The sequence below is a fragment of the Moschus berezovskii genome, chromosome 14 (assembly GCF_049115385.1).
Source record: "Moschus berezovskii isolate FMDL1 chromosome 14, NW_MosBer_1.0, whole genome shotgun sequence".
In the NCBI taxonomy this organism is placed as follows: domain Eukaryota; kingdom Metazoa; phylum Chordata; class Mammalia; order Artiodactyla; family Moschidae; genus Moschus; species Moschus berezovskii.
The window spans coordinates 54,622,241-54,634,777 of NC_142473.1; the positions used below are offsets into that span (position 1 = coordinate 54,622,241).

The 12,537-nt window shown below is 43.7% G+C and overlaps 1 protein-coding gene across 1 annotated transcript; it reads left to right on the top strand.

Moving 5' to 3' along the window:
- The first annotated feature begins 238 nt into the window (after window positions 1-238).
- LOC129553652 (olfactory receptor 52K1-like) lies at window positions 239-1,258 on the top strand. The gene has a single exon (XM_055422426.2). The coding sequence runs from the start codon at window positions 254-256 to the stop codon at window positions 1,256-1,258; it is 1,005 nt and encodes a 334-aa protein (XP_055278401.2). The 5' UTR covers window positions 239-253.
- Window positions 1,259-12,537: the final 11,279 nt, after the last annotated feature.

Consider the following 12,537-nt stretch of genomic DNA (forward strand, 5'->3'; position numbering starts at 1 on the left):
AATGTTCATATTATATGATACAATAATTCTATATCTAATATATACCCTGAAGAATTTATTTGAAATGCAAAGATTTATCTACAGATCCATATCTCATTAAATAATGAGCTTTAGTCTGTCATTTTTTTCTCTAGGGATATTGGAGATTCATGAAGATCAAAGCCTAGGAAAGCTGGGGTAAGCCCTAGTGGGTGCAGAAAGCAGGCCTCCTGCCTCTCTTTTCTCCCCAGAGCCATCCCACTCCCCGGGGAAGATGTCATCGTGGACCAATAGCAGCTCCAACCTGTCCTATACCAGCTTCGTCCTGCTGGGCTTCCCAGGGCTGAAGGAGTCCCGAGCCCTCCTGGTGCTGCCCTTCCTCAGCATCTACCTGGTGATTGTCTCTGCCAACGCCCTGGTCATCCACACGGTGGTGGCCCAGAGGAGCCTACACCAGCCCATGTACCTGCTCATAGCCCTGCTCCTGGCTGTCAACATCTGTGCCGCCACCACCGTGGTGCCTGCCATGCTGCTCAGTTTCTCCTCCCGATTCAGCCGCATCTCCCTGGCTCGTTGTCTGGTCCAGATGTTCTGCATCTACTTCCTCATTGTCTTTGACTGCAACATCCTCCTGGTCATGGCCCTGGACCGCTATGTTGCCATCTGCTACCCTCTCCGCTACCCAGAGATAGTGACAGACCAGTTGCTGGCTGGCCTGCTGGGGGCAGCAGCCACCAGGAGCACTTGCATCGTTGCTCCAGTGGTGGGGCTGGCCTCCAGGGTTCGTTTCTGCCGCTCAGACGTGATCCATCACTTTGCCTGTGAGCACATGGCCCTCATGAAGCTCTCCTGTGGAGATATCTCCCTAAACAAGACAGTGGGGCTCACTGTCCGCATCTTCAACAGAGTCCTGGACATGCTGCTGCTCGGAGCCTCCTACTCCCGCATCATCCATGCTGCCTTTCGAATTTCATCAGGCAGAGCGCGTTCCAAGGCCCTGAACACCTGCGGCTCCCACCTGCTGGTCATCTTCACCGTCTATTCGTCCACCATGTCCTCATCCATCGTCTACCGCGTGGCCCGCGCTGCCTCCCAGGATGTGCACAACCTGCTCAGCGCCTTCTACCTGCTGCTTCCATGTCTGGTCAATCCCATCATCTACGGGGCCAGGACCAAGGAAATCAGGCAGCACCTGGCAACTCTCTTCCAACGGGCACAACACCAGGGCTCCGGTGAGAAGCTCCAGCCCCCACCCTCACATAGGGAGCTTCCTGCCTGACTCCCCATGACTTGTAGGCCCTAATCACTCTCTCTTTCACGTAGGTAAATGTGCAAGTGATCCATCCCTGCTGTATGTTGGCTTTGGCTGTCCACAGTCATCTTTGAGAATCTTCTAAGCATATTCTGAAACCTGGCTATTCATCCAGAGTTCCACAGTAACCAACTTCAAAATAAGCTTCTGTCACTGGTTTCTCAATTTTCTCCCCTTCTTTCTACATGTAATTTTCATTCATTCATTCACAAGACATCTAGTATACATCATGTTAGCCACACACTTGAAAAGAAAGAAAAAAGTTGGTTTCTCCCCTGAAAGAGGTCCCAATCTAGCATGTAAAGGCATGTAATGGTCAATAATAGCTTTATGAACAAAATTCCTGGAAACATATAGGAAGGGCAATCACTGACATGGAACACTCCACAGAGAAGGTGAATCTGGCTTGTGTTTGAAGGATAAGGTAGGGTGTTTGCAGGAGAGGAAGGAGATGGAGAGAAAAAAGGGACTCTAGGCCAGAGGAACAGCATGGTGAGCCACAGAGGCATGCATAGAGATCAGAAATTCCACGGCAGCCCTCACAGAGGGAGCCCGGGGGTCTGGTGGGAAGTGAGGGTGGGTCGGCAGGTGGATAAGTAAAGACCAGATGATAAGAGGCCTTATGTCATGATAAGGAGTTTGAGTTTTTACTCCAGGCAGCCACCAAAGACTCTGAAGCAGGGAAGTGGCAAAACCACATTTGTGATTCACAATGGTCACTCTGCAGTCCCAGTCGAGTGTGGATTAGAGGGAGACAAGCCTGGAGGCTGTGACACTAGAGACAGTGGTAGCCTGGACCTGAGTAGAGACACAGGGATGAAGAGAGGTAGAGAGATGGAAGAGACTTCTAAAGGTTGAATTTGTGTGTAGGAATTAAAATTAACCTAATTAAAATCAAAAGCTTCTGCACAGCAAAGGAAACTCTAAGCAAGGTGAGAAGACAACCTTCAGAATGGGAGACAATAATTGCAAATGAAGCAACTGATAAAGGACTAATCTCCAAATTATACAAGCAGCTCCTGCAGCTTAATTCCAGAAAACTAAGTGACCCAATCAAAAAATGGGCCAAAGAACTAAACAGACATTTCTCCAAAGAAGACATAAAGATGGCTAATAAACACATGAAAAAATGCTCAACATCCCTCATCATCAGAGAAATGCAAATCAAAACCACAATGAGATACCATTTCACACCAGTCAGAATGGCTGCTATCCAAAAGTCTACATGCAATAAGTGCTGAAGAGGGTGTGGAGAGAAGGGAACCCTCTTACACTGTTGGTGGGAATGCAAACTAGTACAGCCACTATGGAGAACAGTGTGGAGATTCCTCAGAAAACTGGAAATAGAACTGCCATATGATCCAGCGATCGCACTCCTGGGCATACACACCGAGGAAACCAGAATTGAAAGAGACACATGTACTCCAATGTTCATTGCAGCACTGTTTATAATAGCCAGGACATGGAAGTAACCTAGATGTCCATCTGCAGATGAATGGATAAGAAAGCTTTGGTACATATACACAATGGAGTATTTCTCAGCCATCAAAAAGAATGCATTTGATTCAGTTTTAATGAGGTGGATGAAATTGGAGCCAATTATACAGAGTGAAGTAAGCCAGAAAGAAGAACATCAATACCGTATATTAACGCATATATATGGAATTTAGAAAAATGGTAACCTGAACCCTGTATAAGAGACTGCAAAAGAGACATAGGCATTGAGAACAGTCTTTGGGACTCTGTGGGAGAGGGTGAAGGTGGAATGATTGGAGAGAATGGAATTGTAGCATGTATATTATCATAAGTGACCAGTCCAGGTTCGACGCATAAATTTTCCTCTGTTAAAAAAAAAAAAAAAAGAGACACAGGGATGAAGAGAGGTAGAGAGATGGAAGAGACTTCTAAAGGTTGAATTTGTGTGTAGGAATCAGGGATGCAGGGGGAAAACAAGGACAGAATGGCCTCACCAAAGCCAAGGGAGGAGACTGTTTTAAGAAGGTTGGAGTGGTTGGCAGGTTTCAGTCCTCTAATGGGTCAAGGAGAATGAGGATTTGACTAAGTAATATGCTGGAAGTTGATGAGTACTTTAACAAGGGCAGTTCCCTTCCTCAGGTCCTGGAGATACTATGATGAGCACAATGTGGTTCTTGCTCTCATGGACTTTACCTTTTAGAGGAGGCATAGGCATTAGTCAATTGATGTTAATGCCTCGGAATGGTGGGGACAGAAATGAACTGCCATGATTCTGAGTGCATCAAGACAGACATTTATGGAGGGGAATAGACAGCAGTAGGTGGAAGGAAAGGTGGTCAAGAGGATGTGAGTAAACTTTGAAGAGTAGAAAAAAAATGTGACGCTGGGAGAGGAAAAGACCTGGGTATGATTCTTGGCTTAGCCACTTACAGGTTGGGAGGACCATGGGACAATCTTGGAATTCTCTCTGAATTTGTTTCCTTGTCTGCAAAATGGAGATAATAATATTATCTGCCTCATAGGGAGAGGAGAGCTAGTTGAGAGAAAATTAAAGGTTGATACTTTAAAGAAGGGACATATGGGAACAAAAGCAAAGCAGAAAAGTTGGGTCTTGAGAAAAGGAACCCTCTTCTTTGAATACAGAGAGAAGGAGTAAAGATGTGTACAGAAGTGCACAGCTGTGCTGTTTCCCTAGAAACACTTAACAATCTAGGAACAGCTTTCACCCAGCTGTCATCAGGGTACATCAGGACAGGAGTACTGGAGAGAGAGCCATTGAAGTGCCTGCCATCCAACATGTGAAGGGCAGGGGAGACAGGAGGATTCTGAACAATGGAAGGAAGATGATAGCCCTAGAGGTCATCATGAGATATAAAAGTAGGGACTGTTATGGGGAAGGAATAAAACTGTTTGAAAGACAGCTACTAAAATAGAAGACTTCAGAGGTGGTGCACTTATGGTTGATGATCTAGGGTATGATCACATATTTGCAGCCTGAACTAGATAAAGAATATGTCACTGATGTTGAAGAAGACAAACAACCCTCAAACAAAGACGCTGGATATATCATTTTCGTGAATGATCCATACCATAGCCCAGGAGAATGGCCAGGGTTGAAGAGGAAAGTTAGCCTGAGCCAATGTCCTCTATGAAAATGGGGAAAGGATCTTGAAGTTATGGTTAGCGATGATGAAGAAGGAAGGGGCTGCAAAATTAGGAAAACAATCATTTTAAGCAACATTAAGCAAGTAGCAACATAGGGAACTACTTTTTTAAAATTATGTCAAGATATGGCTACCCATATCATCAGCCTTGGAAAGACTGAGCACTTCAGGGCAGGAGACAGTTGTTTCCCAGCATAGCAAGAGGCCACTGACAGAGTCTGATGCCCTCCAGAAAAGGTCAGTGAAAGACAGGCAGGCTGGGAAGAAGATGAAAGCCCCTAGGTAGCAAGAGTGAAAGGAGGCCTAACCTGCTCTCAGTCCAACCTATATCCCAAGTTTTCCACCAGTTCTGTTTCAGAATAACAACATGTCATGAGTATAGCAGCCATTAGGGGGTGGGGAGTGGCGTATTTCTTGATTTTTCTTAGGAAGAACTTGGAGTGGTGAACACGTGATAAGAATAGGCAAGCGTGTTGGTGTGTTCACCGTGTCCTTGGAAACAGGAGAGTATAGCAGCACAGAAATCATCCTTCCCAAGCCTGAGTGTGGAAAGAAAGAAGCATAAAGAGGGCAGCCAGTCCTTCATTGGAAAGACTGATGCTAAAGCTGAAACTCCAATACTTTGGCCACCTCATGCAAAGAGCTGACTCATTGGAAAAGACCCTGATGCTGGGAGGGATTGGGGGCAGGAGGAGAAGGGGACGACAGAGGATGAGATGGCTGGATGGCATCACCAACTCGATGGACATGAGTTTGAGTGAACTCCGGGAGTTGGTAATGGACAGGGAGGCCTGGCGTGCTGTGGTTCATGGGGTCGCAGAGAGTCAGACACAACTGAGCGACTGAACTGAACTGAGCACTGTCCTGCTCCACCACTCTCCTTCTCTGCCAGAAACATTCAAGCTTGCAAATAAGCCCAATAAATGTTTCTTGATTAAATTCAGTGACCTATCATAGCCTTAGGGGAAATATAAGGGAGGCAGAGGGTCACAATTCTCTCTGGCCCAAGGAGGCTACTCCTTTCTGGGTCAGATATTGCTGTGTCCCATGACTATCCAAACCTTCCAGATATGATCTCAAAATATGACAGAACATGTCCTAATCCTCTCCATCGAGTCCCTCAAGTTCTTGCCTTCATGTTCACTGCTAGCACCTCAAGACATTGTTCAACATGGCAAAGAGCAAGGGTGTTAGAGTCCATGAGATGTCAGTTTTAAACCTAGCTATGCCTAAAGATTGAGCTGCTTGGTCATCATGATGAACAAAGAACAAAACCAGACATCCAAGAGAAAATATTAGCACAGAAAGCCCTCTCTGAGCTCTGCTTGAGGCTTCACTCTTCTAAAGGTGAGAGGAAGGTTTCACAGAATTGGAAGACACATACCAAAGCAATCACCCTGCATTTTATCTCTCTCTTAGTTCTATCTTTATGGTATCAAATTGCCTAATATCTTCCTGTGTGTTAGTCACTCAGTCATGTCTGACTCCTTGTGACCTCATGGACTGTAGCCCGCCAGGCTCTTCTGTCCATGGAATTTTCCAGGCAGTAATGCATTGGAAAGACTGATGCTGAAGTTGAAGTTCCAATACTTTGGCCACCTGATGTGAAGAGCCAACTCATTGGAAAAGACCCTGGTGCTGGGAAAGATTGAGGGCAGGAGGACAAGAGGGAAACAGAGGGGATGAGATGGGTTGGATGGCATCACCGACTCAATGGACATGAGTTTGAGCAAACTCCAAGAGATAGTGAAGAAAAGGGAAGCCTGGTGTGCTTCAATCTATCAGGTCACAAAGAGTCGGACACAACTTAGCGACTCTCCATGGGATTTCCCAGGCAAGAATACTAGAACAGGTTGCCATTTCCTATATTACACTTAATTACTTTTCAGAAATATTAAAGAAAGGTACATCTAAATGTTAGATTTAGATTGGGATTAAATGTTAAAATCCAAACCATAAATTTTATAAGATAAAGAAATATATCATCGCAACATTGGAGTAATGGAAGTCTTTCTAAGTAGGACACAAGTACTAACTTTTTATAAAAGAAAGAAAAAAGTGATACAAACTTGACTACATAAAGGAGAGAAGTGATCAATTTGACTACATTAAAATTTAGAATTTTGGATAATCAAAAGCAGAGCTGCCACTGTTATGTAATACATTATATAGGTGATCTGCACAAAGACATCTGACAGAAGCAAGTGAAAGTTGAAATTCAGCCCACATTACACTTACCAAGCCATCAGAAAGGGAGCATTTTTACAAATTGTACAAAGGAATCCGATGTACTAGACACGGTCTCAATCAAAAGATTCCATAAACAAGTGAAAAAGCAAGCCACAGATTTGGGGAAGATATTATAATACCTTTATCCAACAAAGAACTAGTATCCAGAGAATATAAAGAATAACTACAAATCAGTAAGAAAAGGACAGATAATTTAGTTTATCAGAAGGTAACATAGATAAAAGACTTGACAGTTACTTCAGAAAATAAGCATATGAAAAGGTATTTGTCCACACTGTTTCAGAATTCAAATGTTAGTCATTTATGATTTAAGGCAGAATGAAATGCCTCACTCTAGCGCATGAATTTAAAACAGAAACTAAAAGTATGCTGGCCTTCCCTCATAGCTCAGTCCATAACGAATTTGTTTGCAATGCTGGAATACGCTTGCGATGCAGGAGGCTGGGGTTCAGGTCCTGAGTCCGGAAGATCCTCTGGAGAAGGAAATGGCAACCCACTCCAGTATTCTTGCTTGGAAAATCCCATGGACAGAGGAGATTGGCGGGCTGCAGTCCATGGGGTGGCAAGAGTCAGACATGACTTACGACTAAACCACCACAAATGTATTTTACAGGGTTTTTTTTTAATGCAAAAAATAACAATATTTCATTTAAAGAAACTTGATTTCTTAAGCTAAATTAGAGTTTCCACAGAGATACTGCAAAAGGACAATAATAATTTGGCTGAAGTTGGCATGGTAATTTTGTACCATGTGTGTCATCATTTTCAAAGGCACTGAAGTCACACCCGGCTGCATTAGATTGGGAACAAGATCATTTTTGTAGATTGAGAACTATTTCACATCCACAGCTAGACTTGGAATCTTCCACAGAAGAAGGATAAAAGGAAGCCATGTGTCCTATGTCCTAGAAAATTAAGTACCTCTACAGCCTCCATCTAAAAACTAATCATTTGCTATTAAATATTCCAACTATTTCCAGTGCATTTAGTCCCTTCTCCTAATGGGAAAGAACAGTACAAATTAGGACTAACCAGTTAGAAGCAGCACAGCAGAGCTGGTATGAATATAGGCTTCTGAAGTCAGAGTGAGTATTTGTTTTTTAATTTAAAAAATATATAAGTAGTATAGAGAAATCAACACAGCAATATACCATGAGAAAAATTATGGACTGAAAAATTTTAATATAAGCTACTTACTTATCTGTCATTCAAAAGCAGGCAAGAGGTCACGTGTTCAGGATACAAACAGCACAATTTGGAGAGGTGAAGAGTTACTATGAAGAATGACATGATTTTCATGGGTCCCAGTTGCTTTTGTGTGAATATTGATAACTTCCTAAGTATAATTATAAGACCTAGTGATGTGATCTAGTACCCAATTCTCTCTAGTCTCACCCATAGTGAGACTCCCACATAAACTGTCAATTATCAGGTAATTCTTTAAGCATCCAGAATACATTCATTATCTTTCTTTGCATCTTTGGGAATCCTCATATTCTGTTTCCTCTTTCTAATTTTCAGGTTAGAAAAATCTTCCCTCATCTAAGTCTTTTCTAAATTTCAGATTTTCTCCAACCTGAATCACTATTGTTTATTTTTTTATCTTAATTTTATTTTTGTCTTCACTGGGTCTTTGTTGCTGCATGTGGGCTTTCTCTAGTTGCAGCTAGCAGGGGGCTACTCTCTAGTTGCTGTGTGCAGTCTTCTCATAGCAGTGATCTTTCTTGTTGCAGATCATGTGCTTTAGAGCGTGTACTCAGTAGTTACAGCTCCTGGGCTTAGTTTCCCCACGGTTTGTGGAATCTTCCTAGAGCAGGGATCGAACCTGTGTCCCCTGCATTAGCAGGTAGATTCCTGCACCACCAGGGAAGTCCCACTACTGTTTATTTTTATGACATCCTTCAACATTTAGCCCAAATGCCACATCAGTGAAGCCCTCACTGATCGGCTTAGAATTTTAAAAAATTAATTGTTTTATCTTAGAGTTCATTGAATCTTATTTATTTTTTTCTTATTCCTGTTGTAATCTAACAAGAACCTCCTCCCCCTGAAATAAGGGGCAATTCTATGAGACTGTGTAGATGTTTATTTTTATTGCTCTTCGATTCAACAGCTACTTATTGAGAGAGTTCTATGTGCAAAATTATTTTAGATGCTAAAAGGCATAGTAGTGAACAAAACCAACAAAACTCACTGCCCTTATGGATTTCACGCTTAAGTTGTTGCAGACGCGTAGATACCAAGGCAAACCAGTACTGACACAAATCGGGGAATTCTAAAGAGAAAGTGCTGTATAAGGAACCAAAAGACTGGAGTGCAGCTTGACCTGAAGAAATTTCTGGAAGTAACCATTAACTAGAAAAATGCCTGAGATTCTCTGTTTTCCTTTGCTCATCTATCCTCTACGATTGTGATATTTTTTTCCACAGTCTCTCTCTCTCTGAAGACTGGATTTTTGGGTGCTCTATACATAACCATCTACATAATACAAAACTTGAATCTCTTTTCTTCATTCTGAGAGAAAGTTTTCTGATTGCACTAGCTTGGTCAATATTTGATTTATGGTTTATCAACTGTGACTGGGGCTAGTGGCATGACTAAATTGCACAAAATGGTACAAAATGGCTGTCAAAATTATCATCTCATGAGTAAGATTTTTTAAAAATGGTGATACTTCAGAGTTCAGATCTCTTGGTTGACCTCAGAATGTCATTATGGGTGTAAGCTTTTGGGCATAGATTTTATGTCTATACTGGCTCCCAGGTAAAAAAGAAAAGACAAAAGGTATTTATCTCCAGCTTTTCATATTCAAATATTCAGGCTATGCACTGTACAACCTCATAATATCTATTGTAGAGACATAATAGATTTATGTATGTATTAAAACAATTTCTCCACAGATGGCAGTGGAAACTCATTCACTACTACTGAAGTTATATTAATAGATTGGTACAACTACTTTGGAAGACAATTTGCCATATTCCAGTAAAATCAAAGATATTTATGCATACCCTTTGACCCAGGAAACCTCCTCAGGCACATGAGCATCAAAATATATATACAAAGCTATTTATACTGGCCTTATCCCTAATTAGGAAAAACCAGAAACAACACAAATGTCCCTCAGCGATAGAATATGTAAATAGGTTATGGTACATTTATACACTGGATGCCAGCAATAAACTATAGTCACATACAACATTAATGAATTTTTCAAACAAATATTAATGTTTTCTTATTTTTCTAAATCTCTTTAGAGCACAATGAACAGTATAAAGCCCAAAATATATACAAATGCATTGTAAGCTTTATAATTTATGCATAAATAAAGCAAATATCAACGATAACACAAGCAATGGAAGAGGGGCAGTGGAAGAATCTTGCTGCAAGGATCTCATACTCTTCGTTGAAGTGGCATAATGCTATTTAAAGGTAGGCTCTGGTAAGTTAAAGAGGTGTCCTACAAATCCGAAAGCAACCACTAAGAGGCACAGCTTGTAAGCCAACAATGAAGATAAAATAAAATCGTGAAAGATAGCTACTCCAAAGAAGGTAGAAAAAGAGTTTCCCAGTGCTACCGCTTTCAAATTCCAGAGGACAAACTGGTGATGCCTCCCTGGAGGAGCCACCCCTGCCTCTGTGAGTCTGGGCTGCTCCCAGTACAACCCACACCAAAGTCATCTCCCACCCAAGCCCCTCAGTCACCCATTCTGGGAAAGGTAATGCCTCATCAGTCTCAGTGTGTGCGTACATGCTCAGGCACTCACGCACAAGCAGGTGTGTACATGCACACACACCACACTTCCCACTGTCACCCAAATGCCCCTTCCTGCCTTTGGCTGGCCCCCAAATTGCAGGAGCTCCTTCCCCTCAGCGGAGCCCCAGGTCATCCCAGTCAGTCATCCCCAGTCTGTTAGTCCCCTGGGATGAAAGCTGCCCTGAACCCTGACTTGCTCTCTCAGAGTCTCTAATGGCTCATCTGTAAAGTAAGGGAACCCCTCTGCAGATGTGACCACTCTGTGAGAAAAACCTGCTGCTGCTGCTGCTGCTAAGTCACTTCAGTCGTGTCCGACTCTGTGTGACCCCATAGACGGCAGCCCACCAGGCTCCCCCGTCCCTGGGATTCTCCAGGCAAGAACACTGGAGTGGGTTGCCATTTCCCTCTCCGAGAAAAACCTAGAGCCATATAAATAAAAGTTAGTACACCATCATCTCCACAGAGCCTCTCTCCCTGGGGTCCTCCTTCAATTTTCCTGGGTTTCTCATTGCTTTCTCCTTTGAGTCCCTGAAAATGCTTACCCACTGGGAATCTTGTCCTCCACTGGGAATCCCCTGGAGCCACAGGTCTACTTATCCATCCACTTGCGCCAGCCCCCGGCCCTGACCAGCCTCACAGAGCAGTGCCTTGGAGTTGGGCACAGACCTCAGGCCTTACCTTTTCAGAGGTGAGACCAAAGCCATAGCAGGCCACCACCCAACAGGAGTGTTCTACAGGCTGCCACAGTGAGGTTGGGTGTGAGAAGACAGGGGACTTATGGGGGATTTGAGGCAGGTAAGCCTGAGATTGGCATTGAGCTTCACCACTGGCAAACCTACATCACATCCCAGCTCATTTAACATCTATGATACTTTAAGAAAATTAGTTATTGTCTTTGAGCCTCAGTATTTTCATCTGTAAACTGGGTTAATAAATAGTATCCCTCTCTTAGGGTTGCTTTGAATATTAGAGATACCAAATGGAAAAGCCTTTGGAACCATGCCCAGTGTGCACAAGTACTCCATAAATTCTAACTCAGAGTATTGTTGCTGAGGCTAAGACTGCGTGGAGCCTGTCCAGTGCTATCTCGTGTGTGGACGCGAGGGAAGAACTGTGGTACAGAAGAGTCCAAGAAGACCTAGATCTGAGGCCTGGCTCTTCTTGCTGCGTAAGCCTGAGCAAATCACTGGGAATCTCTGAGCCTTGGTGGGGTTTGTTTTTCATTCACTCACTCTGGTGGCTCAGAGGTTAAAGCGTCTGCCTCCAATGTGGGAGACCCGGGTTCGATCCCTGGGTCGGGAAGATCCCCTGGAGAAGGAAATGGTAACCCACTCCAGTATTCTTGCCTGGAGAATCCCATGGACAGAGAAGCCTGGTAGGCTACAGTCCATGGGGTCGCAAAGAGTCGGACACGACTGAGCGACTTCACTCACTCACTCACTCACTCACTCATTTATTCATTCAGCCTCAAAGGGCTTCTCTAAGTTAGTCACACATGAGAATGTTTATTAAAATTCCTCGGTGCATTAGGTTTTCTTGCAAAACAGCACTTACTGAGCAAATATTCTGCAGTGGGCTCTATGCCGGGCACTGGAGCATACAGGAGAGAGGAGTAAGACACGGTTGCCCCCACCCCCCCAGCAACACCTTCAGTCTAGTGGCGAGCCTGATCCTCAAGTCGGCAATTACTGCATGATAAAAGCATGTCCAGGGCTTTGGCTTCAGTGGTGAGGAGAAAGATTGGAAGCTTGAGGGCTGAATGAAGTTAGGGAAGAGTTTATTTTCACCAGACAGACTTGAACTCCATATTCAAGGGGTGTGAAGCGGAGAAGTGGAAGATACCCTGTGGACAAAAGAGAGGAGAGGGACTTCCCTGGAGGGTCAGTGGTTAAGACTCCATGCTCACAGTGCAGAGGGCTTGGGTTCAATCCTCGATAGGGGAACTAAGATCCCACAAGCTGCATGGTGCAGGAAAAAATAAGACGGAGTGGGGAGAGAAAAGAGAGCCACCTCTTTTAGTGGGACTCTTACTGGGAACAGAGGAGGGAGAAAGGCGAGCACAGGAGCCCACGTGCGGGGAGGGCAGCTCAAGGAGCTCT

What these genes read in the sequence shown, in the direction of transcription:
- LOC129553652 (XM_055422426.2), top strand. Translation starts at nt 254, where the DNA reads ATGTCATCGTGGACCAATAGCAGCTCCAACCTGTCCTATACCAGCTTC.